Consider the following 26,207-nt stretch of genomic DNA (forward strand, 5'->3'; position numbering starts at 1 on the left):
CATCCTCCACTGCACTCCCTGGCCACAGCAGAGAGCTGGCCTGGAAGAGGGGCAACCGGGACAGGACCGGTGCCCCGACCGGGACTAGAACCCGGTGTGCCGGCGCCGCAAAGTGGAGGATTAGCCTAGTGAGCCGCGGCGCCGGCTTCCATGTCTTTCTTGAAACGAAAGTGACTTTCCCATCCAGGCTACTTTCTAAAGCTGCTACTTTCTAGATGTTGAATGTGGGGCCTCCAGGAAAGCATGCAGGTTATAGGTTGATGTCCCCCTCAAGGCCCTCACTTGTATTTAGATAGATCTTGGTTTGGAATTCCTTTGCCTCACCCCTCCTCCCAGCAAGGGGGAAAAGGGGATGATGCTATGAACCCCAGCCTGAGATTCATGGCAGTGCCAGCTACCCTGCAGCACACCCTGTCCCCACTGTCTCCACTGTGGGTTGATGCCTGCTCCTTGAAACTTCCTGATAGCAACAGAAGAGCCCCCCCCACTGTGGCTCAAATCTGGGCCTCAGGGAGCAGGGCAGGGCTGTGGATCTCTTCATTGTCCTGGAAGTAGGCTGGCTTTCCCAGGGAGCTGGGGGCATTCTGGGCCCTCAAGGGGCACAAGGCCACCATATGCTGATGTTCTGGTGGAAGTGGCACTTCTTGGGCTTCAGGGGCAGCTCGCATCCCTTGGCCTGGTGATCTAGACCTCTACAGTTGTAGCACCTGTCTCCTTTAGACCTGCGCTTCTGCATGTTCTTCCCCTTTGGCCACCTCTCAGTCCCAGTACAGAATACCCCATCAGGCCCAGTGACAAGGATGGCTTCCAGGTCCTTGGCGAACTTCCTAAAGGTGAACTCCACTGCTTCACCCTCCTTCAGGCTCCGGAAGCTTTCCACGTTCAGCTTACTATGTGTGCACGCTTGAGCACGACCCCAGCACAGGCAGTCACGGACAGGAAGCCAAACCCAGTCCGCACACACATTGAAGCACTTACAGATGGCAGCCCTCTGAAGTCCCTGCAGCTCATCTGCCAACCAGGCCATGTCCTCTGCTGCCTCGGTGTAGCCATCTGCAAACTGCTGGTTGGACACTGAGCTCATGGTCATCAGCTGAGCCTGTGGCCCTGGGCCCCTAGTCGGTTGGCTGCTGGCCCCAGAGAAGTCCAGAGGCCTATTCAGCAATTCTTGGCTAACATAGGTAATTTGTTACCATTGTTAACCTCTTTCAAACCCAAAGAATGCTTTTAATCCAGCTCTAGACTAAGCAGCCAGCAGAGCATGATGGTTGCAAGTTTGGCCCCTAGGCCAGACTTGGATCCAGTTTATTTTTGTTTTTATTCTGTTTATTCACTGTGTGTGCTTGAGCAAGTTACTTAACCTCTTGAAGCTATGTTTTCCTTTTCAGGCCAGTCATTAAACATTGAAGTTGGTGAGTTTTCATTCTAGACTTCCATCTCCTCTACAGTCTTTGCTAGTTGATTTCCTCTCTGTGCCCACTATCTTCCTTGTAACTCACATACGCATGATGTAACAGATTTACATCTGCAATCTAGATTGCTCCTTCAAGCTCTGAATTCTCATGTAGAGCTGCTTATTTTTCATTCTATTTGCATGCCTCAAAGGCACTTTCAATTCAGCATGTCTAAGACCAAACTCATGATACTACTGTACCCCTATTTCATTTTCCTCTGTCACTATGACTGCAGTTAAGCAATCCAGAAATTTGGGAGACATACTTGACATATCTTTATAGTACTCCCCCTCCTCCACCCTGGCTGATCTCATCTGTCATCAAGTCCTGTTGATTGAGTAAAGATTTTTTTTTTTTTTGGAACATCAAACCATATTTTATTTTAACTTACCAAATGAATACGTGCATATGCTTAAAATGAAAGCTATAGAATTCAATAAAATGTAATAAAGAGTGATCTCCAAATGTGTGGCAAAACAATCATGGTGTATGAGGAGAAGGATGGGATGGACACACACACACATGAACATTTTAGCAAGTTTGGGCTCAGCAGTTTTTCCCCATTACTCTTTTCTTCTGTTCCCATCCCTTAATAACTTTGGGGGATGATTTAGTCATTTTTGGTTACTAAAAGTTTGTCCACTCAAAAATTTTAATCTCATACTTGGTGTACATTGTCCCTTTCCCTTATCTTCTGGGGAAGATTTCTTAAATCATGCCTGTCTTCTCCTCTACTGGCACCTTTCCAGAATATGCTGCACCATTCTCTTTGTTAAAGGGAATCTCCTAAGTGTATATCCCAAATTTATTCTTTGTACAATCCAGTATTTACATGACACCCAGCATGAGCTAATCTTATACACAGCCCCACCCCCACCCCTTAACCCATCAGTAGTAGCCTCCCTTCACTTTTATGATAAGGAAAATAATTAAGATTGCTGGAAGTCCCTCAGTCAGACCCCTAGCTACCACTCCAATACCAGTTCATACACTTTTTCACCTTCCGTGTTCTGGCCACATCAGCTGCCTTTTTCAGTCCTTAAAGCATGCCAGGCTCAAACCCACTGGAAAGCCTTTCCACATGCTCTTCACCCTGAAACACTAGCCCACCCCTGCTCCTTCCTCAGCTCCTCTTGTACCTGTGGCCTTTCCTACCATCCTGCCCAGGTCATAGTCCTGTGTTATGCCATCAGAACACTATGTACGTCATCTTCGTGGCTCTTAGCGTAATTTCAGTTTTTCATTTGTGTAATTATTTGTTTATTGACTGTCTCCTTCAGTAGACTGTGTGATCTCTGAGTGCAGGAGCCATGCTTCGTACTGACTGTCTCAGCGTCAAACCAGTAGTGTAGGCCCTAGCATGTAATTCTGGAAAGAATTATTGTGTGACTAATAGTCCGGACCTTACAGAGTAGTAGTGAGAATTAAATGATATAAGGTCAAGTATATAATGTCTGGTATTAAATTGTATTATCATGTACTTAATTAGGCCAAATATTTGGGTTTATTTTTATATAATACATAGTCAGGGAACACAATATTTAAGTTCCTAGGAATTAGCATGCTTTTCCCTTTATTCCTTTATAAGTAATTTAAATACCTTACTATAAATAGCAAACATTAAAAATAGGGCAACTCCTTTCTTACTCATCCTAAAAAAGCATTGTAAGCCAAGGAAGCATGGATAACCTGTCACTGCCTAGAATAGCTTCATGCGGGAGTAAGAAAGGTCAGAAATGCCGTGATGGGGGAAGGTTCCATGGCAGCCGGGACTGCTGTTGCTCCTGCTGGGTTTGGCTGATCACCAGCCAAAGGAGATAGAAAAAGAACAGCCTGAGCAGAAGCACAGTACTGGATGGCTGACCCAACTCTTGTCCTAGTGCCTCCGAGGGCAAATTCTTTAACCTCTTTAAGTCCTGGTTTACGCAACTATAGACATTGCATAGTAGGTCTGCCTCCCAAAATTGTCGTGATACTCTGTTACAAAGCTTATGAAGGTACTGTGCAAACTAAACACTCTGAGTACTTTCATACAACTGTTGACAGTTTAGAAAATTTTTCTTACAGAATGGAACAAAGCAGCTCAATTAGGAAATCTTCAGGATGAGTAAATATCAGATAAATCCTAATTATCTCCACCTAATTGCAATCTGTTCCTGTTCAAAAATATTACTCATCTCTGACTTTAACATTTGAACATAATTCCACCTTAGAACTGCCCTAAGAATGTTTTTCTTTCCTTAGATTGGCTCCTAGCTACCTGGCTGAGAGGAGCTAAAGAGTGGGGCTTAGTAAGGGGGAAGGGAGTGATTGGAGGAGAGCATCACCCCCCTACATCAAGGTTTCTGTGCATGTTGTGGTTTTCTTCACTGGATTTAGAGTCATTGCCCATTGCTTTGGCACAGTTTCTCAAAGTGAGAAACTTTACCTTGCCCTAGAATCGGTTGAATTGATCCTTTATAGATTTTATACTAATAGTCTAACATGCTAAGTCAGATCATTGTGAATGGACTCTAAAGTTAATCCTAGGTTAGGCCGGCGCCGTGGCTCAACAGGCTAATCCTCCACCTTGCGGCGCCAGCACACCGGGTTCTAGTCCCGGTCGGGCCGCCGGATTCTGTCCCGGTTGCCCCTCTTCCAGGCCAGCTCTCTGCTGTGTCCCGGGAAGGCAGTGGAGGATGGGCCAAGTGCTTGGGCCCTGCACCCCATGGGAGACCAGGAGAAGCACCTGGCTCCTGCCTTGGGATCAGCACAGTACGCCGGCCACAGTGCGGCGGCCATTGGAGGGTGAACCAACGGCAACAAGGAAGACCTTTCTCTCTGTCTCTCTCTCTCACTGTCCACTCTGCCTGTCAAAAATAAATAAAATAAATAAATAAATAAAAAATAAAAATTCTAGGTTATTGCTTCTCTCCTTGCCATCTATAGCAGCTCAAGAACACTGATACAAAAGAACGGCTACGGGGGAAACGAAATTTGGACCCACTGAGTAGGTCTGTTTAAAGGTTTGATGGAAAGGATCATGAATTTAATGGTCAAAATGAGCAAAGGGTATTTATTAAGTCTTGGAGTCATGTTATAGCATGACCATGAATTATTTCTAGCAGAATTTATTCATTTTGCATAAATCCCACACATTCAATCTTGAAAGTAATAAAAATTATTTAGAAAATCAACAACTCCATAACATACATACCTGAGAATTATGCTCTTCATATTTAGGGATATGTGGGGTCTTTAAAAAGTTCATGGAAAACATGTATCATGAACTGCATGGATTTCAAATTTTTTTCCACCAAATAATTCCGTTTTCCTATAAACTTTGTTAAATGCTCTGGTTGTATAATAATTTGATTGTGTAAAAGTGGGGATGTGGGTTCTGGCTTAAGTCACATCAAGTATTTGTGACTAGGATTCTTCAATCTAAGTGTCGTTTTTCTGCCCAGCAGTGGTATGTGCTTGTAGTTTTCATCTGTCTATCCATAGAAAAGACATTTCATCAGTGAATAATTCTATCAACAGAAGACTGGCCAAGAGGAATCCCTGTATAATGGTTTTGAGGCTCAGAAGACGTTGTTTTGTTAAAAGCAGAACCATCCCCAACTATGCTACACTGTAAACACTTTGGACTCTTTGTCCTCTAAATGCTATGTATATAGTTTAAATTTTCTGTCATAATGTATTGTATACTCTTTGGGAATTGGCAAAACAACAAAACTAAAAAATGTATTCACTTATGTTGATACCTCTGTTAAAAGTATAACCACTTCGTATTTATAATTGATACATTTTAAAGGAAATAATCTACATCAGAATCTGTATTATAAACTATATTACAGCGGGGTTCTTATTTTAATAAAGATATAGTTTGTTACACTTGGCCATTTGATTTTTCTTATTAAAATACAGGTTTTCTTGGTGAAAAAAATCTCAGGCTCTGATGCTAGACAGCTTTATGCCATGAAGGTATTGAAGAAGGCCACACTGAAAGGTAAGTGCTGCTGCCATTTGTAATGTTGGTGTCCTAGAAACAAACTGAAAGATCGCAGAACTCATGTGACTCAGGCAGTCTGGTTACCTTCTGAAGAATTCCTGTTGCCTACTTTACATTTAGACTGACTTTCAGTCAGTTATTCTTGCTGCACTGAGAGTTGCACAGCTAAGTGGGAATGGGAGTTGGCTTGTTAGAGAAGAATTGTAAATTTATCTTGGACTTTAGGCAAATCGAAGTTTAGAAGATTAAAACTGGATTTGATTCATCTCCATGTTAATATAATTATTATGATGTTTTTAAAAACTTACTGGGTGAATAATAGAATAAAGGACTTTATCATCTTGATTTATGGTCTCTAAGTTTTTATTCTGAGCTATACTCCTGGGTGTTGCGAACATTTGAGGAGTGAACCAGCAGAACTGTCTCTGTCAGTCTCTGTCACTCTGCCTTTCAAGTAGATGAAGAATAAATAAACATTTTTTAAAAGGCTGAAGGAATGAAGAGTTAATAAGAAATACCATGGGCCTGTGTTGTGGCCCAGCATTTGAAATGCCTGCCAGGATCCTATATCAGAGTACCAGTTCAAGTCCTGGCTGCTCCACTTCCAATCCAGCTTCCTGCTAATGCACTTGGGAAGGCAGCAGATGATGGCCCAAGTAGCTGGATCCCTCCCATCAATGTGGAAGACCAGGATGGCTTTCCTGGCTCCTGGTTTCAGTCTGGCCCAGACCTGGCTATTGTAGCCATTTGGGGTGTGAACCAGCAGGTGGAAAATCTGTCTCTGTCTGTCCTCCTTTCTCTGTTGCTCTTTCAGATAAATAAATAAATTTTTTTAAAAAGGAGGCCGGCGCCGTGGCTTAACAGGCTAATCTTCCGCCTTGCGGCGCTGGCACACCAGGTTCTAGTCCCAGTTGGGGCGCCGGATTCTATCCTGGTTGCCCCTCTTCCAGGCCAGCTCTCTGCTATGGCCCGGGAGTGCAGTGGAGGATGGCCCAAGTGCTTGGGCCCTGCACCCGCATGGGAGACCAGGAGAAGCACCTGGCTCCCAGCTTCGGACCAGCGAGATGCGCCGGCCGCAGCAGCCATTGGAGGGTGAACCAACGGCAAAAAAGAAGACCTTTCTCTCTGTCTCTCTCTCTCTCACTGTCCACTCTGCCTGTCAAAAAAAAAAAAAACCCACCACAGTTGAAATTTTTTAAATAAGGAAATACTATTACAACCTCTGCCTAAAGGATTTCAGAATAAAGTTAATATAAGGATAGTAGTAAAATGAAGTACTATGTCTTAAATAAAACTACAGGTGAACTTAATGAAAATATATCAGTAAAAAATTAAAAGAGATTGGGCTTTTATAAGTATGTAGAATTATATAGATATAAACTGTGGAAGGGATCATAGAATAGTGAAAGTATTTTATTTTTTGGAATTATAGACTGCTGGATAATTCTTTTTTTAAAAAAAGATTTTATTTGTTTAATTGAAAAGGCATAGGGACAGATATACAGAGACAGAGAAGAAATGTCTTCCATCTGCTGGTTCATGCCCCAAATGGTTGCAACAGCCAGATCTGGGCCAGGCCAAAGCCAGGATCCAGGAACTCCATCCTGGTCTCCTGTGTGGGTGGCAGGATTCCAAGTACTTGGGCCATCTTCTTCTGCCTTTCCAAGTGCCATCCTCCTGCCGTGCTAGTTCTTGACCCCCCCAATGACAATGACTTTCATCCTTACCTGTTTTTGCCGTGTACCTCATGTTCAACGGTCTTTTAATACAGTTCTTGATTTGACTTTTCATTTGGAGACATAATCTGTTTACTTCATAACATAGAATATTAGATTTTAGTTATCTCATACTGCTACGTACATACAATTTCCCTTCTGGCATCTTCCCAGGAATCTTGCCATTATTACAGCTTTATAAAAGTTCCCAGCAGAACTGATGGTATACAGAATCACATTTCCTTTACATCTTTGCTCTGATCAGTTTCAGTCCCCAAAGTCTATGCCTTCCTTTTTCTCAGTTTACTTTCTAGGTTGGGTAGAACACATCTTCTTGTAGTTACCTCAGAAAGGGTGAATGTACAGTTAGTTTTATTCTGTCTCCTCAATTTCTATATGTACATAAATTAATACACACATACATAGAGTTACAGAGAGAGAGAGAGAGATCATCCATGTGCTGGTTCACTCCCCAGATGGCTGCAATGGCTAGAGCTGGATCAGGCCAAAGCCAGGAGCAAAGAACTTGATCTGGGGCTCCCACGTGGGTAGCAGGGGCCCAAGCACTTGGGCCATCTTCTGCTGCTTTCCTAGGCACATTAGCAGGGAGCTGGATCGAAAGTGGAAGAGCCAGGACTGGAACTGGCTCTGCCACAACGCTGGCCCCCCTCACTGAATTTGTAATTTGGTAGAGCGTAGTAATTTTCCCTCAGATATTTGAAGAGATTACTTCCATTGTGTTCTAGTTTCCTGTGTTGTGATGGTGAAGCTTATGGCCATTCTGACTCCTGATCCTTTGTGTCAAGTCACCTTTGCTCTTTGAAAGTCTTCAGATAACTCTTAATCCCTGGTGTTCTGAAATGTATTTGGTATATTCTTTAGTGTTTTTTTTTTTTTTTAATTTGTCATTCTGGAAGCAGAGTGATACGATTCAATGTGGAAACTCATTTCTTCCATTTCGGAAAGTTTTTTTTGTCATTCTCCATTTTGTGATTTTGGACATGTTGGACCCTCTAGATTATTATTTACTCTTTATTTTTCTCTCTCCTGTATTTTATTTTTTCTACTTCTGGAAAATATAATCAACTGTCTTCTAAGTTTTTTAGAAACCTTTATTTCTACCATCATTTTTAAATTTTCTTTGATTATGCAGTTTTTAAAAATTTTATGAAATCATATGTTTCACAACAAAATTAGTGCAACTGGAAACCATTTACTTAATGAAATAAGTCAGTCCCAAAAAGACAACAGTCATACGTTTTCCTTGATCTTTGGTAACTAACAGAGTACAAAAAAATGTAATACATATGAGCAAAATTGGCATTTTGAGATATGGTTATTGTTTACAGCTCTTGTTTCTACTGTTGAGGAAAAGGTTTTTTTTCTTACGATTTGCTGAATTTTTTACTTAGGGTTAAGCTTATGATTATAAAATAAACTGAAAGTATGTCACTGTAATATTTAAAAGAATAAGAAAAGAAGGAGTTCAGGTGGGAGTGTGGGTGGGAGGGAGGGTAAGGGGGGAAGTATCTTTATGCTCCTAAATCTGTGTATATGAAATACATGAAATGTGTTCACCTTATATAAATAAAAATGTTTTAAAATTTATCATTATAGGAAGTGTCAAACATTTAAGGAAGAAACTAAAGAATATAGTTAGCTCCATATACCCTTCTCTCTGCTTCAATATTTATCAACTTATAGTCAGTCTTCTTTCATCTGTATTCTCCTTCCCCTGTTGGTAATTGAAGCAAATCCCAGACTCTGTACTATTTCTGTCATGAATATTTTAGTATATATATCTCTCCAAGATAGACTCCTAAAATTATACAGCTCTACTATGATATCAGTAAAATTAGCATATGTATGCTGAGTCCGTATTCAAATTGCTAATTGTCTTCATGTAATTTGTTTTGATCAGGATCCATACATGTAAGATATACTTTACAATTGGTTGCCATCTCTTTTTATCTGTGCACTCTATCTCTGTTTCTTGGTTTTTTCCTTGTTTACTTGTCAAGAATACCTGTTCCTTCCCCCTACCCCATTCCATTTAAAGCTTCCTATTTCGTGAATGCCATATCATTTTTGTTCTGTCACTAAAATTACAAGGATAGAGGCCAACATTGTGCACAGCAGGTTGAGCGTTGCTTACAATACCAGCATCCCATATCAGAGCAGCCAATTCAAGTTCTGACTGCTCTGCTTCCAATCCAGCTCCCTGCTAGTGTGCCTGAGAAAGCAGCAGAGAATGGCCAAAGTACCTGGGTCCCTGTTACCCACACAGGAGAACCGGATGGAGTTCCAGGCTCCTGGCTTCTGGGCAATCCAGCCCCTGCCTTGTTACAGCTGTTTGGGGAGTGAACCAGTGGATGAAAGATATCTATCTCTCCTCTCCTCTCCTCTCCTCTCCTCTCCTCTCCTCTCCTCTCCTCTCCTCTCCTCTCTCCTCTCTCCTCTCTCCTCTCTCCTCTCCCCTCCCCCCCCTTCTCCTCTCCTCTCCTCTCTTTTTCTCACTCTCCCACTCTCTCACTCAGACTGTCAAATAAGTAAATAAACCTTTGGAATTTAGAAGGTTGAGTTTTGTTTCTTCCTGTTTCTTTTCATTTTTTTCTGTTGATTTTTCATGCTTTTCACATTTAGGGCCTTTCTTCACATGCCTGGGAATCTTTGTTGTCTTTTCATTTAAGACTGAGGTACTAAAAACTAATTGAAAAGGGTTCTATTGCAAGAATTTACTTATTTCACATTTCTCTTTCTTCCTTGGACTTAGATTTTAGATTTTCCTGACCTGTTGTGTTATTTATAACTTGCTCATCTTCTATTACTCCCTCTCCTGCTCTTTGACCTTGTGGGTTTATGCCTATAGTAGTCCCCACCTCCACCCACAATTTCTGTTAACCCACAGTCAACCTTATTCTGAACATATTAGATGGAAAATTCCAGAAATTAAAAATTTATAAGTTGTAAATTCCATGCCATTCTGAGTGATGAAATGTGCTGTCTTGCCCAGAACATGAATCATCCCTTTGTCCAGTTTGTGCTCTATATGCTACCAGCCTGTGAGTCACTTAGTAGCCATTTGGGTTATCAGATTGACTGTCGTGGTACTGCATGGTCCCAAAGCGCAGGAGTAATGACAACGCTGGCAATTCAGATATGCCAAAAAGAAGCCATAAAGTGCTTCCTTTAGCAAAGGTGAAAGTACAATAAGATATTCTGAGAGTGAGACCATATTCACCTCACTTTTATTATAGTCCATTGTTACAGTTATTCTATTTTATTAGTATTATAGTTAATCTCTTACTGGTACTAATTTATACATCAAACAGTTTCATAGATATGTATATATAGGAAAAAAACCACAGTATATATAGGGTTGGGTGCCATCTGTAGTTTCAGACATCCACTATAGGTCTTAGAACTTAGTGCTTGTAGATAAAGGGTAGCTACTGGATTACTGTCATTTCACTGGGGTTTTGGAAGAAAGTAAAAAATAAAAGTTTAACCAGAAGACTTTATATTTTAGAGTTCCTGTTAATACAGTAAATCAAGTTAAATGGAACTCAGGGATATTAAGGTCAAGTTAGTGGGATATTGTGTCCTCCTTAAGTGGTCTGTCAGCCTAAAATGTTTTTATAAACCATTGTCTCAAACAACTTTTGATACATAGTTCTAGAAACAAAAGCAACGTTTCTTCTTGTTCACTCTCATGTTCATGTCAAGGAAGGTTTAAATCCAATAACTATTATATAAGACAAATCATTCCAGAGGAATCTAGTTGCCTTGCCAGCATGAGTCAATATTAACAAACTGTTTTAAGGCTTAGAAGTTGACCTTCTTAAGAGCTAGTACATACCAATCAAAAGTCCTGATATTGAGATAATTTGTATTTACCATTATGTCTTTACATAAGCAGTAAGAAACCAGATTAGGATTGTTATGCAGTCCTACCTCAGGCAAAATCAAGGAATTCTTTAGTGAGTGGATCTCACTGTTTATTTTCGTTCTTTTTTTTTTTTTTTTTTTTTTTTTTTTTTTTTTTTTTTGACAGGCAGAGTGGATAGAGAGAGAGACAGAGAGAAAGGTCTTCCTTTTTGCCGTTGGTTCACCCTCCAATGGCCGCTGCAGCCGGCACACCGCGCTGATCCGAAGGCAGGAGCCAGGTGCTTCTCCTGGTCTCCCATGCGGGTGAAGGGCCCAAGGACTTGGGCCATCCTCCACTGACTTCCTGGGCCATAGCAGAGAGCTGGCCTGGAAGAGGGGCAGCCGGGATAGAATCCGGTGCCCCGACCGGGACTAGAACCCGGTGTGCTGGCGCTGCTAGGCAGAGGATTAGCCTGTTAAGCCACGGCGCCGGCCTTGTTTGTTTTCAACAAGGTTTCATCAATGTCACATGTAAGGAAATGCTGAAAACTGTCTCACGATGGCCGGCGCCATAACTCAGGAAGTCTTTGAGTAATGAAATTATTTGACCAGGGTAACTCATTCAGTTATTAGTACAGCCACTAAACTATACTTCTTGAATCCCAAACAATTTGTTCTTTCATTGTGGTAGAATAAAAAAAGAGGGATGTATATAGTAAATATGTTGGTACATATTTATACTGCTTACTGAGCAAGGGAGTGATTTTTAAAGGATTTACTTTTCATATTTATTGAAAGATGAAGAAATTTGGAATCCAGCTTTAAGGTAATAGGAACTAACCCAAGATTGTGTTGATAACAATGGAAAAAAGGCAAATTTAGACTGGATTAGAAGATAATTATCAGGAGGCCTTAATGATTAACTTTATTCATGAAAAATAGGGTTTATAAGATATAATAAGGAAGATACCAGAATTATAGCAACAGGAAAATATAATGAAATAACAGAATGACATTGAATTTGATAATGATAACTAAGCAAGTCAGTTAAAAAATAGAGCTTTGTGGACATCAAGGGCAATTGGTACTAAAATCCTCCCACTTGGTTGTGGAAAACTGCTAGAATGGGGGAAAATAGGATATTTTTTAGTTTGTTGTTTATTTTCCCCAGGGGTCTTATTTCTGTGTTTTGAATATCTGTGGTCACCTTGCACTGAAAATAAAACCAACACAACTGTCCTGCTGTCCCCATTTCACCCCACAAAAGACTCCCATTCCTTCTATTTTAATTGTTGTCACAATTATTTGGAATACTTAGAATGTATTTTAACCGTTTATTTGCCTGTCATTTCTACTAGAATATTTATTCCTTGTTAAAGATTAAACCTTTTTTTAATTTTCATTTCTTTGAGAGGTGGGCTTGGGGGTGCCCATCAGCTAGTTCACTCTCCAGATATCCACAGTGGGTGGGAGCCCATTAGCTGGAAGCAGGAATCCAGAGCTGGTTCTATGATATGGAATGTAGTTGTCTTAACAGCCATGCTAAACACCTACCTCTTCCTTAAAGATGATCTTATTTGTATTTGTATCCCTAGTGCTTACCATAGACTTCACTCAGGAAGTGTTTGGTTGTTGAAAGGGAGCTTGGCCCCTTGTGGAAAGCCTGTGTTTGCACACTCATTTGGCTCCTTCCTTTTGGCCATTCACATCGCGGTGTCTTTACTTGTGTTGGTAATTCAGACCTGGACTCCTCTTTTCCAGCCTTATCCCTCCCACTCATCTAAAATTCCACTTAAATTTTATCTTAAATCTTGTCCCCTAAATCCGCCTCTTTTCTCTAGCCTTCTATACAAGACTGATCCTTGTACTATTCATTACTGATAATAAATTGTTACATTGACCATTTACTTTATCTCTTAATCATTTTCACACTGCTGCATTATGTAATAATGATAGCTACCATTTAATTGAATATCCTTTACAGACCAGACTCTAGATACAAACTATCTCAAATGGTCACACATCCCTTAAAGGTACAGTAGTGTTGCCCCCTTTTTATATCCGAGAGGTAACTAAAGGTCAGAGAGTTTGAATAAGCAACTTGCTTAAAGATCCCACATATCTAAACCCATATAATTCTAACTCCAAAGAAACCTTTGCTCTCTGAGCTGTACCACGGTAGCTCTTTCCTCCTCCTACCTTCTCTCACCCTCTGCAAAATAGACATTTTAGGGGTATCCATTTTTCACCATGTCTGCCACATTCTATAGTTGCTTAATGAATATTTGTTGAACTGGGTTGCTGGAGTAGTGAAACCTATTCTAGCTTTTTGTATTTTCATATTTTATTAAGATTTTTTTTAATTGCATGTTTCTTTTTTCCACTCTCCATAACTTTGATTAAAATACCTGTAAGTTTGTTGTTAAAACCAGTATCTAATATGTTCTCCATATTTATTTTTTTCACTAAAAGCATGGATTTTATATGTATACAGTTTCTTTTAATTATATAATGTAGTAAAAGATGTATTTATTTTGTACATTCAATGGCAATAAACAAAATGTTCACATTTCTATAAGCATAATAAAAATTTTATTTAAAATAAGCAGCAAAGAGAATTTGTTTTAAAGATTGTCTTTGACAGATACTGCAACATAGCATGTGTACAATCTTTTATAGTTCGAGACCGTGTTCGGACAAAAATGGAACGTGATATTTTGGTAGAAGTTAATCATCCTTTTATTGTCAAGTTACATTATGGTAAGTTATGAGCCACCTCTTGCCTAATCCTCTCATCTCATCCCCCACTCCTAAGTGCATTCAGATATACTAATGTGTATCAATATATATTTGCATATATTTTAATGTGTTTATTGGATACATAAACTCATGGGAATTAAACCATTACTTCTTAAACTTTAAAAACTTACTGTGTTTCTTTTAAATATTTTAAAGTGTCTGAATAATAGTTGTAGGAATAGGTAATGATCATCTTTGCTTTTTCATCATAATAGTATTCCAGCATTTTATAGTTCACGTATATTAGCCCAACCTAAAGGCAAGAAAGATCTCTAATTTGGAAGTCGTAAAGCTATCACTTTTCTTTTCCCGAAAGCCTAATGCTTTTTCTCAGTGGATAAAGTTCTAGTGAACCTTAGTATATATGATTAAATCTAACCAACTCACATTTTTCCCCCCTGTGGTTAGTGGCCTTTTCTTTTTTTTATTTTGTTGCATAGTTAAATAAGTCTTTTTCTGTTGCAAGTTTTTCTTACTGATGATGCTCAAAGCTATTGTATTCCTGAAATTAAAAAAAAAAAAAAACTTAATTTAGTGTTTCCACGTGAAAAAACTAGGAGAAATCAATGGTTGGTTTCCTTTTAAGTAAAAATAAGTTTAAATCTATAATATTATCATTAATTTTCTAAAAGTAATACTCTCTTATGAACTAACCTAATGTAAACCTTGAAAGATAAACTATGGTGGATTAAATGGAAATTTTCATTTCTTCATTCAGCTTTCCAGACTGAAGGAAAGTTGTATCTTATTTTGGACTTTCTCAGGGGAGGAGATTTGTTTACACGCTTATCCAAAGAGGTATGTAATTAATCTCTATTTTTAATCTGTTTATATTCATCCTGTTTCCACTCATGTTTTGTTGTATTTCAGTATTATAGCCATTGTGTTCTCTAGTGACACAAGATTCTTACATTGAAGAACCTGACCCAAAAAGAGTTCATTTCCTACCTTATGAACCTTTTCTGAAGGCAGGACTTTAAATTGACAAACTATCATTGTCTTAGCCCAGCTTTATTAATAGTTTTCTGAAAAACCATAATATATCAATAAGGTATCTTTAAACAATTAGTAGCAGAAATTCAGTATTTTCAACATCACTTTTAATTTCTGAAATGTTACTGTGGTGGGCCAACAAAGTCACAACCTGAATATGATTGTTACTTAAAATGTAAAATTATTTCCCCTTATTGTGCATAGTTAGTATTTAGTAGATTGTTGTGATTGACTGAGTAAATATTTTTTTTTTGACAGGCAGAGTGGATAGTGAGAGAGAGACAGAGAGAAAGGTCTTCCTTTTTGCCGTTGGTTCACCCTCCAATGGCTGCTGCGGCCAGCGGGTCTTGCTGATCCAAAGGCAGGAGCCAGGTGCTTCTCCTGGTCTCCCATGGGGTGCAGGGCCCAAGGACTTGGGCCATCCTCCACTGCCTTCCCGGGCCATAGCAGAGAGCTGGCCTGGAAGAGGGGCAACCGGGATAGAATCCGGCGCCCCAACCAGGACTAGAACCCGGTGTGCCGGCGCCGCAAGGCGGAGGATTAGCCTGTTAAGCCACGGTGCCGGCCTGAGTAAATAATTTTTGCAAATTCCATTCATAAGTAAGTTGTGGATAAAGCTGTGCATAATTAGCATATTTATAAATTCAATGAATGTTTAAACTCTAAAGCTTTAAATAAAAATCACAGACACAAAGAAAAAATAAACTTAGAAAAAAATATTTTATTTCAGGTGATGTTCACAGAAGAAGATGTCAAATTCTACTTGGCTGAACTTGCACTTGCTTTAGACCATCTGCATAGTCTGGGAATAATCTATAGAGACTTAAAGCCAGAAAAGTAAGGAATCATGCTACTAAGTTGACTACAATGTAATATCATTATTTTGGATATCTTGAAAAATAAAGTAACTTCATAGAACTTCCCTCAGCATTGCACTAGAGGGCCTGTGCTTCACATCTGTACTAATACTATGTATTCTCATTCTTTTAAAATTTCAGTTAATCAAAACATATTATCCTGTTCCCATTTACATTCTTTGATTTTTAATGAGGTTGAAATCTATGTAAACTGGTAATTTGTTTTAATTTATTTGAGAGAGAGAAAGTGAGGGAGAAGTTGTTCCCATCCACTCCCTAATGCCCACAGTGGCCCTGGCCAAAGCTAGGAACTGGGAATTCAGTTCAGGCCTGCCACATGGGTGGCAGGATCCCAATTACTTGAGGCAAGCTTTGAACCTAGGCACTTTGATTTGGGACAGTGGCATCTTAACAAGTAGACTAGATGGCAATTTGTATTTTTGTGTAGGTTTGCTGTTCTTAAATGTCCTTTGCTCATTTTTCTTTTAGAATATTGCTTTTTCTCATTGATTTATAAGAGAACTTTACAAATTAAGGATTTTAGGCATTTGACATGTGTTTAAAATATATTTTTCCACTCTTTCTTTTAACTTTATGTTGTAATCTACTCACTTTCTTCCCCTCTGTCAGGTGTATCAATCTTTACTTTTGTGATTTCTCCCATGACTTTTATTTTTTTGTAAAATCGATTTATTTATTTGAACGTCAGAGTCACAGGGAGAGGGAGAGAGGGCTTTCATCCACTTGTTCACTCCCCAGATAGCCACAGCAGCCAGGGCTGGCCCAGGCTGAAACCAGGACCCAGAAGCTTCTTCCAGGTCTTCCCATGTGGGTGGCAGGGTCCAACTACTTGGGCCATCTTCCCAGGCCATTAGCAGGGAGCAAGGACAGCAGGTCTCAAACCAGAGCCTATGTGGGATGCTGGCACTGCAGGCAGCAGGTTTACCTGCTATGCCATAGTGCCAGCCCCAATAATGCCCTTTATATTCCCCTAAATGTGTTGGTCTGCATCTTAATCAAACATCATCCAGATTTTTTTTTCAAAAATAAGTTCTTTGTTTTAAAAGAGATTTGAAAGTATTCCCCTACTGAATTACCCTCAATGGTAAACTTTAGTAGTTATGTTTGAATTGATAAAATAGAAAGGCTGTTTTTTTTTATCATAGTAAAATTGTATTAAGTCATTTTACTTGTACAATTTTTATTTAGAATTAAAAGGAAATGACTGTATAATGGGATAGCTTTAAATGTAAGTGAAACAGAGGCAGGCACGCATTGTGGTGCAGCAGGGTAAGCCACCTTTTGGGACACTCACATTCCAGATCAGAGTGCCAATTTAAATCCCAGCTACTTGGCTTTGATCCAGCTTCCTGCTAGTAGACCTGGGAAAGCAGCAGATGATGACCCAAATAGTTGGATACCTGCCACTCTCATGGGAGGCAATGGATGGAGTTCCAGACTCCTGGCTTCAGTCTGGTCCAGCCGCATCTGCTATGGGCATTTGGAGAACTACTAGATGGAAGATCTTTTACATACTCTGTCTCTGCCTGTCACTCTATCTTTGTCACTCTGCTTTTCAAATAAGGAAATCTTTAAAATATATACATGAGAAACAGTTTTTTTAAAGTCAAATTTCAGTAGTTTTATGCAAATAACTTTTTTAAATATTTTATTTATTTATTTGAGAGGGAGAGTTACAGACAGTGAGAGGGAGAGACAGAGAGAAAGGTCTTCCTTCTGTTGGTTCACTCCCCAAATGGCTGCAACTGCCAGAGCTGCGCCTAAGCCAGAAGCCAGGAGTTTCTTCCCAGCCTCCCATGTGGGTGCAGGGGCCCAAGCACTTGGGCCATCCTCTACTTCCCCACCCCCCCAGGCCACAGCAGAGAGCTGGATTGGAAGAGGAGCAGCCAGGACTAGAACTGGTGCCCATATGGGATGCCGGCACCACAGGCGGAGGATTAACCTACTGTGCCACAGCACCAGCCCCCAGCTTAGTACTTAATAGTATTACTCTCCACTAAAGTATCTACTCAAGCCAAAAACCTGGATGTCATTCTCCTGCTGATCTTTACCATGAGCCAAAGAGCTAGCTAGATGCCCTTTGTTTAGTCTCTGTGTTGTTTTCTTAAGTTGCAAATCTGATTGTCTTTACCCTCCATTTCTGTATACCTTTTCTGAAGGAAGAAGCCTCTAAGCCCTTTGCAGATTGGCCTCATTCATACTAGTTTTTAAGTGCTCCTAGAGGTTTACAGCATTACGTTTGGCTTTTTTTTATAAATGTGTGCCTAAATGTTTCCCTGTTTTACCCTGGCCCCCCCCCCCTTTTTTTTTTTTTTTTTCAGTCTAAAGTCATTTGTTTTAGAATAAGCATGATTCTAAAGTGGCTTAAATTTTAGCTTCTAAAATATGTATTTAATAGTTTCAAAAGATCTCACTTTTCTTTTCAGCATACTTCTTGATGAAGAAGGTCACATCAAGTTAACAGGTAGAATTCTCATTTTATTAAAATATTTCTCCTACTCTATAGTTTCCTGATTGTGGTACAAATATTAAATAATACATTATCTTAAAAGTTGTTCTTTTAGTAATTAATATAAATGTTAGAACTCAAAGTTGAAAATTTACCCATGTAAATTACTATAGGATATTTACGAATCAAATATTTACTTTGACAGATTTTGGCCTAAGTAAAGAGTCTATTGACCACGAAAAGAAGGCATATTCCTTTTGTGGAACTGTGGAATATATGGCTCCAGAAGTAGTTAATCGTCGTGGTCATACTCAGAGTGCTGACTGGTGGTCTTTTGGTGTGTTAATGGTAAGGTTTAGGTTTTTGGTTTTGGGGTCTTGAGAGTTATTGTTTTGTTTCTTAAATGAGAATCAGCAGTGAATGTTATGAGAGAAACTGATGTTTTATGTTATAAATCTTATAGCTTATGTAATAAATAACCAAGAAAAATTATTGCAGACCATGGAGGACTCTGGAACCTATTAATAGGTACTATCTTCTTCCTGATTGGAAAAGGCAAAAATATGTTAACCTAGATTTTCTGCTAACAGTAACAATATAAAGTATTAATGTTGTTTAGTGTTTGGGTGAACGTACCCCAGAAATTTATAGTAAGTGACCCTTTAAGTTTGTATGAAGTTGGCATATCTCTCAAATTATTCACCTATATACACTATAATTGCCATTTAAAACATAATTGATTTTTGAAAAAGAGCTATATACCCCCAAATATCTTTTAGGAATTTTCAAGAAATTGAGCAGTGAATATGATGGAAATATACAACACTTGTTTGGCTATGTAGCAATTTTAAAAGATTTGGTTATAATTAAGTTTTTTTTAACTATTAGCCTTGAGATTTTATTCTTGGTGGCTAACTAACTGATTATTTTGCCTTTTTATAGTTTGAAATGCTCACTGGTACATTACCGTTCCAAGGAAAAGATCGAAAAGAAACAATGACTATGATTCTTAAGTAAGTACTCTCTAATGGAGATGTTTTATTTGATTTTTAAATGCTCCAGCAGCAGGTATTTGGCCTAGCAAATAAGGTGTGAATTGGTACAGTCATGTCTCGCATTGGAATGCCTGGATTCAATGCCCAACTCCTGATTCTGGCTTTCTGTCCAACTGGGAGGCATTAGCATTGGCTTAAGGTTTTGGATTTATGCCACCCAGGTGGGGGACCTAGATTGAGTTCCCTTCAGCTTGGCAGGCATTTGGGGAGTTAACCAGTGGATGGGAGCATGTACTTATGTTCTCCCCCACTCAAAAGGTAAATTTTTTTTCAGAATTATTTTATTTCTTTGAAAGAGTTACAGAGAGAGAGGTAGAACCAGAGAGAGAGAGAGTTGTCTTCCATTTCGCTGGTTCACTCCCTAAATGACCACAGTGGCCAGAGCTGAGCTGATCTGAAGCCAGGAGCCAGGAGCTTCCTCCAGGTCTCCCACACTGGTGCTGGGGCCCAAGCACTTGGGCCATCTTCTACTGCTTTCCCAGGCCACAGTAGAGAGCTGGATCAGAAGAGGAGCAGCCAGGACTCAAACCGGCACCCATATGGAATGCTGGCACTGCAAGCTGGGGCTTTAACCCACTGTGCCACAGTGCCAGCCCCAAAAAGATAATATTTTTAAAAATAAATGCTTTGGGCTGGCACCGGGGCTCAGTAGGTTAATCCTCCGCCTTGCGGCGCTCGCACACCGGGTTCTAGTCCTGGTCGGGGCGCCGGATTTTGTCCCAGTTGCCCCTCTTCCAGGCCAGCTCTCTGCTATGGCCAGGGAGTGCAGTGGAGGATGGCCCAAGTGCTTGGGCCCTGCACCCGCATGGGAGACCAGGAGAAGCACCTGGCTCCTGCCTTTGGATCAGCAAGACCCGCTGGCCGCAGCAGCCATTGGAGGGTGAGCCAACAGCAAAAGGAAGACCTTTCTCTCTGTCTCTCTCTCTCACTGTCCACTCTGCCTATCAAATCAATAAATTAATAAATGGTTTGCGGGTTCTAGTCCCTGTTGGGGCACCAGATTCTGTCCCAGTTGCCCCTCTTCCAGGCCAGCTCTCTGCTGTGGCCAGGGAGTGCAGTGGAGGATGGCCCAAGTGCTTGGGCCCTGCACCCCATGGGAGACCAGGATAAGCACCTGGCTCCTGCCATCGGATCAGCACGGTGCGCCGGCCGCAGCGCGCCTACCGCAGCGGCCATTGGAGGGTGAACCAACGGCAAAAGGAAGACCTTTCTCTCTGTCTCTCTCTCACTGTCCACTCTGCCTGTAAAAAATAATAATAATAAGTGTTAAGTCTTTCTTAAAAACAAAAGAAAAATTGTCATGACTTAGATAACATGACTGCATAGAAATCCAGTCAGCATATAGATTTTTGGAGTTAGTTAAGAGTTCAGTAAAATTCATTGTTACAAAGTCAATAAACAACGATCTGTTTCATGTCTGCACAATAGCAACATGCTGTTTGAAGATTTGCTGCCCCACCTCAAGCAGGAGTGTTGTCCCCAGTCTTATGTTAATGACGCTCAGACACCAGAAACTTAATCCAATCGTGGTTTATGGGTGGGGCTGTGGGAAAATGATTGTATTGGATTTATTCATTAGGGTTCAGCCCCAGTGCGTGAATCCTAGTGGTTTTATAGGGAAAGGGAAAGAGACCAACAGAGATAGACATGTATGCTTCTGCCATGATATGATGCAGCCGAGAGGGACCCTCACTAAGACTTTTGTCATGCTGTTTAGAATTTGAATTTCCAGAACCATGAGCCAGAATAGCCCTATTTTCTCAATTAAGTAGCCTGCCTCAGGTTTAGTAACGAAAAGCTAATACACAACAGAAAATGAAATTTTCAAAGAGGATACTGTGTACACCAGTGTAAGAAAGCTGATTTTACTGCTGCTGATGCTAATGCTAATGGAGGACACTGCTGTTCTGGTAGTCTTTCAAAGCAGGATAGACCTCCAGTCTTACAGGGTTTTAACAAAGGATGGAGCTCAAAAATTGGCAGATTTTCAGGTCCATAAGGGATTCAACATGATCTGTAAGAATGTGATTACTTGGATGGAATTGTTGACACTCAGGTGTGCTCAAGTGAGTCCGGGCTAATTTTCACAGACAAAGAACAATCACTGGTTGGCCTACAAAAGTGTTTACCAGGCAAAAATTATCATTGACCAATTCAGTGTACTTAACCAATTGAAGAGACCAGCACTGTAGACAGTGAGTTAAGCCACGATCTGCAGCACCAGAGTCCCATTTGGGTGCCAGTTTGAGTCCTGGCTGCACCGCTTCTAGTCGCACTCCCTGCTAATGTACCTGGGAAAGCAGCAGAAGCTGGCCCAAGTGCTTGAGGCCTTGCTACCAAAGAGGGAGACCTGGAAGAAGCTCCTGGCTCCTGGCTCTTGGCATGAATCTTAAAAAAGAAAAATCTGAAAGGATTTAAAATCAATTCTTGCGGTAAGGTATTTGCAGAGCAGGTGGGTCTCTGCTTGTTACATCAGCACTCCATATCAGTGCCTGGATTGGAGTCTCAGCTTTGTTCTTGATTCCAGCTTCTGTCTCATGTACAACCTGGGAGTCAGCAGTTGATGGCTCAAGTAGTTGGGTCCCTGCCACCCACGTGGGAGACCTGGAGTGTGTTCCTAGTTCCACGAGCATCTGGGAAGGGAACCAGTGAATAGGAGGTGTCTGTCTGTCTCTTTCTGTCTTTCAAATTAAATAAATCAAAAGTTTAAAAACCAGTGCTGGTGGTTTTCTTGTTACCATGGTTACATAACAGTCTTTTCCTAGGAGTGTGGAAACTTTTTTATTCTCTTTGTGATTTTAACTTTTTCCTCTATCCTGTTTTTGGTTAAACTTTTTGGCAAGATTATTTTATAGTTTCAATTCTGTGCTCCCTTGTTGTATTCCATCAGGAGGCTTACAGTATCTAGTCGTCTGACTCTAAGTGGTGGGATTCAGCGGTTATGGCTGTTCCTGCCATTGTGAAGTTCTCTGTCAGCCTTATAACTAAGGTTTCATTCATTCATAATCATTATTTGAAACAGTTATCTTATAAGGAATTAAAAATGATAATTTTTAATTAAAATGATAACAATTATTTTTCTGAGACAATGAACTTTCCCTCATCAAGTAGGTCTTTTTAGTTAACTTGAAATAAAGTTCAAGTTAAGAGAAAAATAGAACAAATACTTTTTAACCTTTTCTTAGTTATTTCTGATCGTTTGGGCCCTAGTTATTCCCAGTGAATGCAATGTCCAGCGAGTTGGGTTTTTAATTTAGTTTTGCCTTTTTTCTTTTTTTACTGTGATGAATTCATGGAATTTAGTGATCAATGTGATACATATGTTTGCGTTTATTATTTTTCATGCCCAGATTGTTCCTTTTCACCTTTTAAATGTTCTCTGTCCTCAAGGTTACATGTATTCTTTCTTCCATCTACAGGCACCAGACCTGCATTTCCCATTACCCACCTGCCTGCCTAGCTGTCCCAAAACACACAGCATGCATGACTTCACATCTTTCAATTGATCTCGCTTTGATGTTCTTTTCCTCTTTTTGTACCACCAATTAGCAGCATTTCTGTGTACCCTCTATCCCAATCCAGAAATCTGGACATCATTCTTGATTTCATCCTCACTCTTGTATATCCAGGTACTCTCCAAATCCTATCCAGAACTGTTTCAGTGTTCTAGCCCTTCTTCTGCATTGTACTGCTAACTGCTCAGGCCATGGGGACCTCTTACCCAAACCACCTAACCCTCCAAATTGCTCTCAACAACCATGGAATTACCTTCTTGAAAATCAGTTTGGTGATGTTAGTCCCCTGTTTCAAGACTTCTGCTACATTCCTGTTACTTAATACAGTCGTGTTTCCCCAGTTTTGTTCAACAGAACCCTAAATTCTACAAAATGTTAATAAGTGTTGTCTAAAAAAGAGGTGCTGCAAGCACGTGTTTAGAAAATACAGTTTTGGGGGTCTGCTTTTTTTTTTGGCCTTTTATATGCAGCATATTTTATTTCCTGTCTACAACAAGGATATAGAATAGATAACAGTCTATAAATTGATAAGCTCATGAAATATTTTTGTTGTTGCTAAAAATCTAGAAGGATTAATATTGTTCAGTAAAATTTTAGAAAGTGCAGGCCAAGTAAATAAATGTTCAATTTCAACTTCTGCATTATATTTAAATCCTTTCATGATCTCTCATGTTAAATTAGATAACCCCTACCACTCCCCTAACACTTTTGCTGCATTTTTCTCTGAGTTTGTCTCTCATTGTACTAGAGCTGTGTGTATCCACCTTCCCCTGACCACCGGGGCTCTCGGTCTCTGCACCCTCAGCACTAAGCGGTGTAGGAGCGCAGAAACAGCTCACTGAATAATAAGTGAATCCATTTCTGAAATAGGAACCTTCACCAGCTCTGTTATTATTGTCATACTTACAGGATCCTTGGTTTCTTTAATTTGTAGGTTAGGAAAAGAGTAAAATTATATATTGCAGCTAAAAGAGGCCTTCAAGCTCATCCAGGCCACTGGTTTTCAGACTGTGTGTCAGAGTCTCGAATGTCCCACAAACCCTTCTCCTACCAGTTCCCCTTCCCTCAGGAACTATGAAAGGAAATAGGAAGGGGAATTAGAAGATGAAGCACATGTTCTCTTACGAGTTGTAAATATTGGATTGCTTAAATTCCCTTTGGAAAGGGGTTCCAAGGTTACAGCTTGGGATCCATTAGCATAGCATCCAATCCCCTTATGAAGTAGTGGCAACAGGCCAGAAAGGATTGACTTTCCAAAGGTCACAAAGTTTTTAATAATAGAACTAAGAGCTAAGACTCGGATGATCTTACTTTCACTGTAGTGCTCTTTGCAGAAAGCTGAAAAATGAAAAAGTTCATTAGATTATGGACTGAAATTGTATGTTCAAACAAAAACCTGTACAGGAATATTCATAGCAGCTTTATTCATGATAGTCCAAAACCAGACACAATCCAGATGTCCTTCAAAAGGCAGATTTCTGAATAAACTGTGATACTTCCATAGAAGAGCCGGTGTGTGTGTGATGAAATGGCTTAGAACTAGGGCCCAGCATTGTGATACCATGAGTTGAGCCACTACCTGTGACACCAGCAATTCATATGAGCACAGATATGATGAGTCCTGGCTGCTCCACTTCCAATCCAGCTCCCTGCCGATGTGCCTGGGAAGACCATGGAAGATGGCCCAAATACTTGGGCCCCTGCACCAAAGTGGGAGACGAGAAATTCTGGGCTCCTGGCTTTGGCCTGGCCCAGCCCTGCCATTGTAGCCATTTGGGTAATGAAGCAGCAGATGGAGGATCAATCTCTATCTCTCCCTCTCTCTGTAGCTGCCTTCAAATAAATAAATAAATCTTTTTTTAAAAAATGGCTTAGAACTAAATGCATACACACACAACTGGGGCTATCTACAGGTATCTCAAAATAAAAAATTTAATTCAAAGCATTTAAAAATAAAAATGCATACACCTCCAAAAAATGAAACTTTGTTATATGGATTTGTTATTTAGAGCCAAACTTGGAATGCCACAGTTTTTGAGTCCTGAAGCCCAGAGTCTTTTACGAATGCTTTTCAAACGAAATCCAGCCAACAGATTAGGTAAAAATTTTAATTAATTTTTTCTTTCACGTTTTGATTTTTTTTTTGTTGAGGGGTGGGTGGTAGATATTTGTTTTTGTGATGAGATTGTTAAATGTTCATACAAGTATTAAAACTCTGTGCAATGTTTTCACATACATTTATCCTTGAAATAAAAATTCCCAATCCATTTTTGATAGGCGCAGGACCAGATGGAGTTGAAGAGATTAAGCGACATTCATTTTTCTCAACAATAGACTGGAATGTAAGTATGGAATGAAACTTTGCTTGAAATATTTGTATAATTAACACATGTCTAAGTCTCTTTTTTCTCTCCAGAAACTATATAGGAGAGAAATTCATCCACCTTTTAAACCTGCAACTGGTAGGCCTGAAGATACATTCTATTTTGATCCTGAGTTTACTGCAAAAACTCCCAAAGGTAAAGAGAAAACATGAAAACCCAAATATAAGAAAGTGAATACATGTTTGTCTTGTTGATCAGAAAATGTTTTCCAAGATGACTAGGCATATTTGAAATGCTCAGTATTGACATGTGTATAGTGGCTACCGTATTGGACAGCACAGATAAAGACAATTTCCTTCATTCTGGGAAATTTGATGGGATAGGGTTAATATTTGAATACCATTAACCCAGTACCAATATTTATTATATTCCTCAAATGAATTGGCTGTTTTCTAGTCCCTGAGGGAACGAAGTGAGAAGTGTTGTGGCAGTAAGTGATCAGATCATATCCAATACAGTACTGAGGCATCCTGGACTGCAGTCGGTATGTAATTAGCTTTCAAAGGAATCTTCATACAACTTTTTACTCTTTTCAGATTCACCTGGCATTCCACCTAGCGCTAATGCACACCAGCTCTTTCGGGGGTTCAGTTTTGTTGCTATTACCTCAGACGATGAAAGCCAAGCAATGCAGACAGTTGGTGTACATTCAATTGTTCAAGTGAGTGCGTGCCTAATAATTTTGAATTTTGAATTGTTAAATGTCCATTGTATAAATATATTTCATGAGCTGGACAGCTTGAAATACACTTTGTATCAATATTACTTTTTGTAAATAATTATTTATTTATTTGAAAGAGTTACACAGAGGAAGAGAGAGAAAGGTCTTCCATCCTCTGGTTCACTCTCCAGATGGCCGCAACGGCCAGAGCTGCACCAGTCCGAAGCCAGGAGCTTCTTCCGGGTCTCCCATGCAGGGGCAGGGGCCCAAGGACTTGGGCCATTTTGCACTCCTCTTCTAGGCCATAGCAGAGAGCTAGATCAGAAGTGGAGCAGCCAGGACTCAAACTGGCACACCCATGTGGGATGCTGGGACTGCAGGCGGCAGTTTTATCCACTGTGCCACAGTGCTGGCCCCTAATATTACTCTTAGAAATTCCTTTC

The 26,207-nt window shown here is 40.1% G+C and overlaps 1 protein-coding gene and 1 pseudogene across 3 annotated transcripts in view; one reads left to right on the top strand and one right to left on the bottom strand.

Annotated features, from left to right (window-relative positions):
• Positions 1-26,207, top strand: part of RPS6KA3 (ribosomal protein S6 kinase A3) — a 112,069-nt gene that overhangs the window by 65,274 nt on the left and 20,588 nt on the right. For all 3 annotated transcript variants that reach the window (XM_062182943.1, XM_062182941.1, XM_062182942.1), the window contains 11 exons: positions 5,364-5,445; positions 13,710-13,790; positions 14,548-14,627; positions 15,553-15,659; positions 18,127-18,164; positions 18,355-18,497; positions 19,092-19,162; positions 24,729-24,817; positions 24,997-25,061; positions 25,136-25,238; positions 25,640-25,764. In XM_062182943.1, the coding sequence (XP_062038927.1) occupies positions 5,364-5,445; positions 13,710-13,790; positions 14,548-14,627; positions 15,553-15,659; positions 18,127-18,164; positions 18,355-18,497; positions 19,092-19,162; positions 24,729-24,817; positions 24,997-25,061; positions 25,136-25,238; positions 25,640-25,764 (984 nt within the window). The remainder of the gene's footprint in view (positions 1-5,363; positions 5,446-13,709; positions 13,791-14,547; positions 14,628-15,552; positions 15,660-18,126; positions 18,165-18,354; positions 18,498-19,091; positions 19,163-24,728; positions 24,818-24,996; positions 25,062-25,135; positions 25,239-25,639; positions 25,765-26,207) is intronic.
• Positions 495-1,084, bottom strand: LOC133753657 (protein lin-28 homolog A-like; annotated as a pseudogene).

This window comes from Lepus europaeus, chromosome X, assembly GCF_033115175.1.
Source record: "Lepus europaeus isolate LE1 chromosome X, mLepTim1.pri, whole genome shotgun sequence".
Classification (NCBI taxonomy): domain Eukaryota; kingdom Metazoa; phylum Chordata; class Mammalia; order Lagomorpha; family Leporidae; genus Lepus; species Lepus europaeus.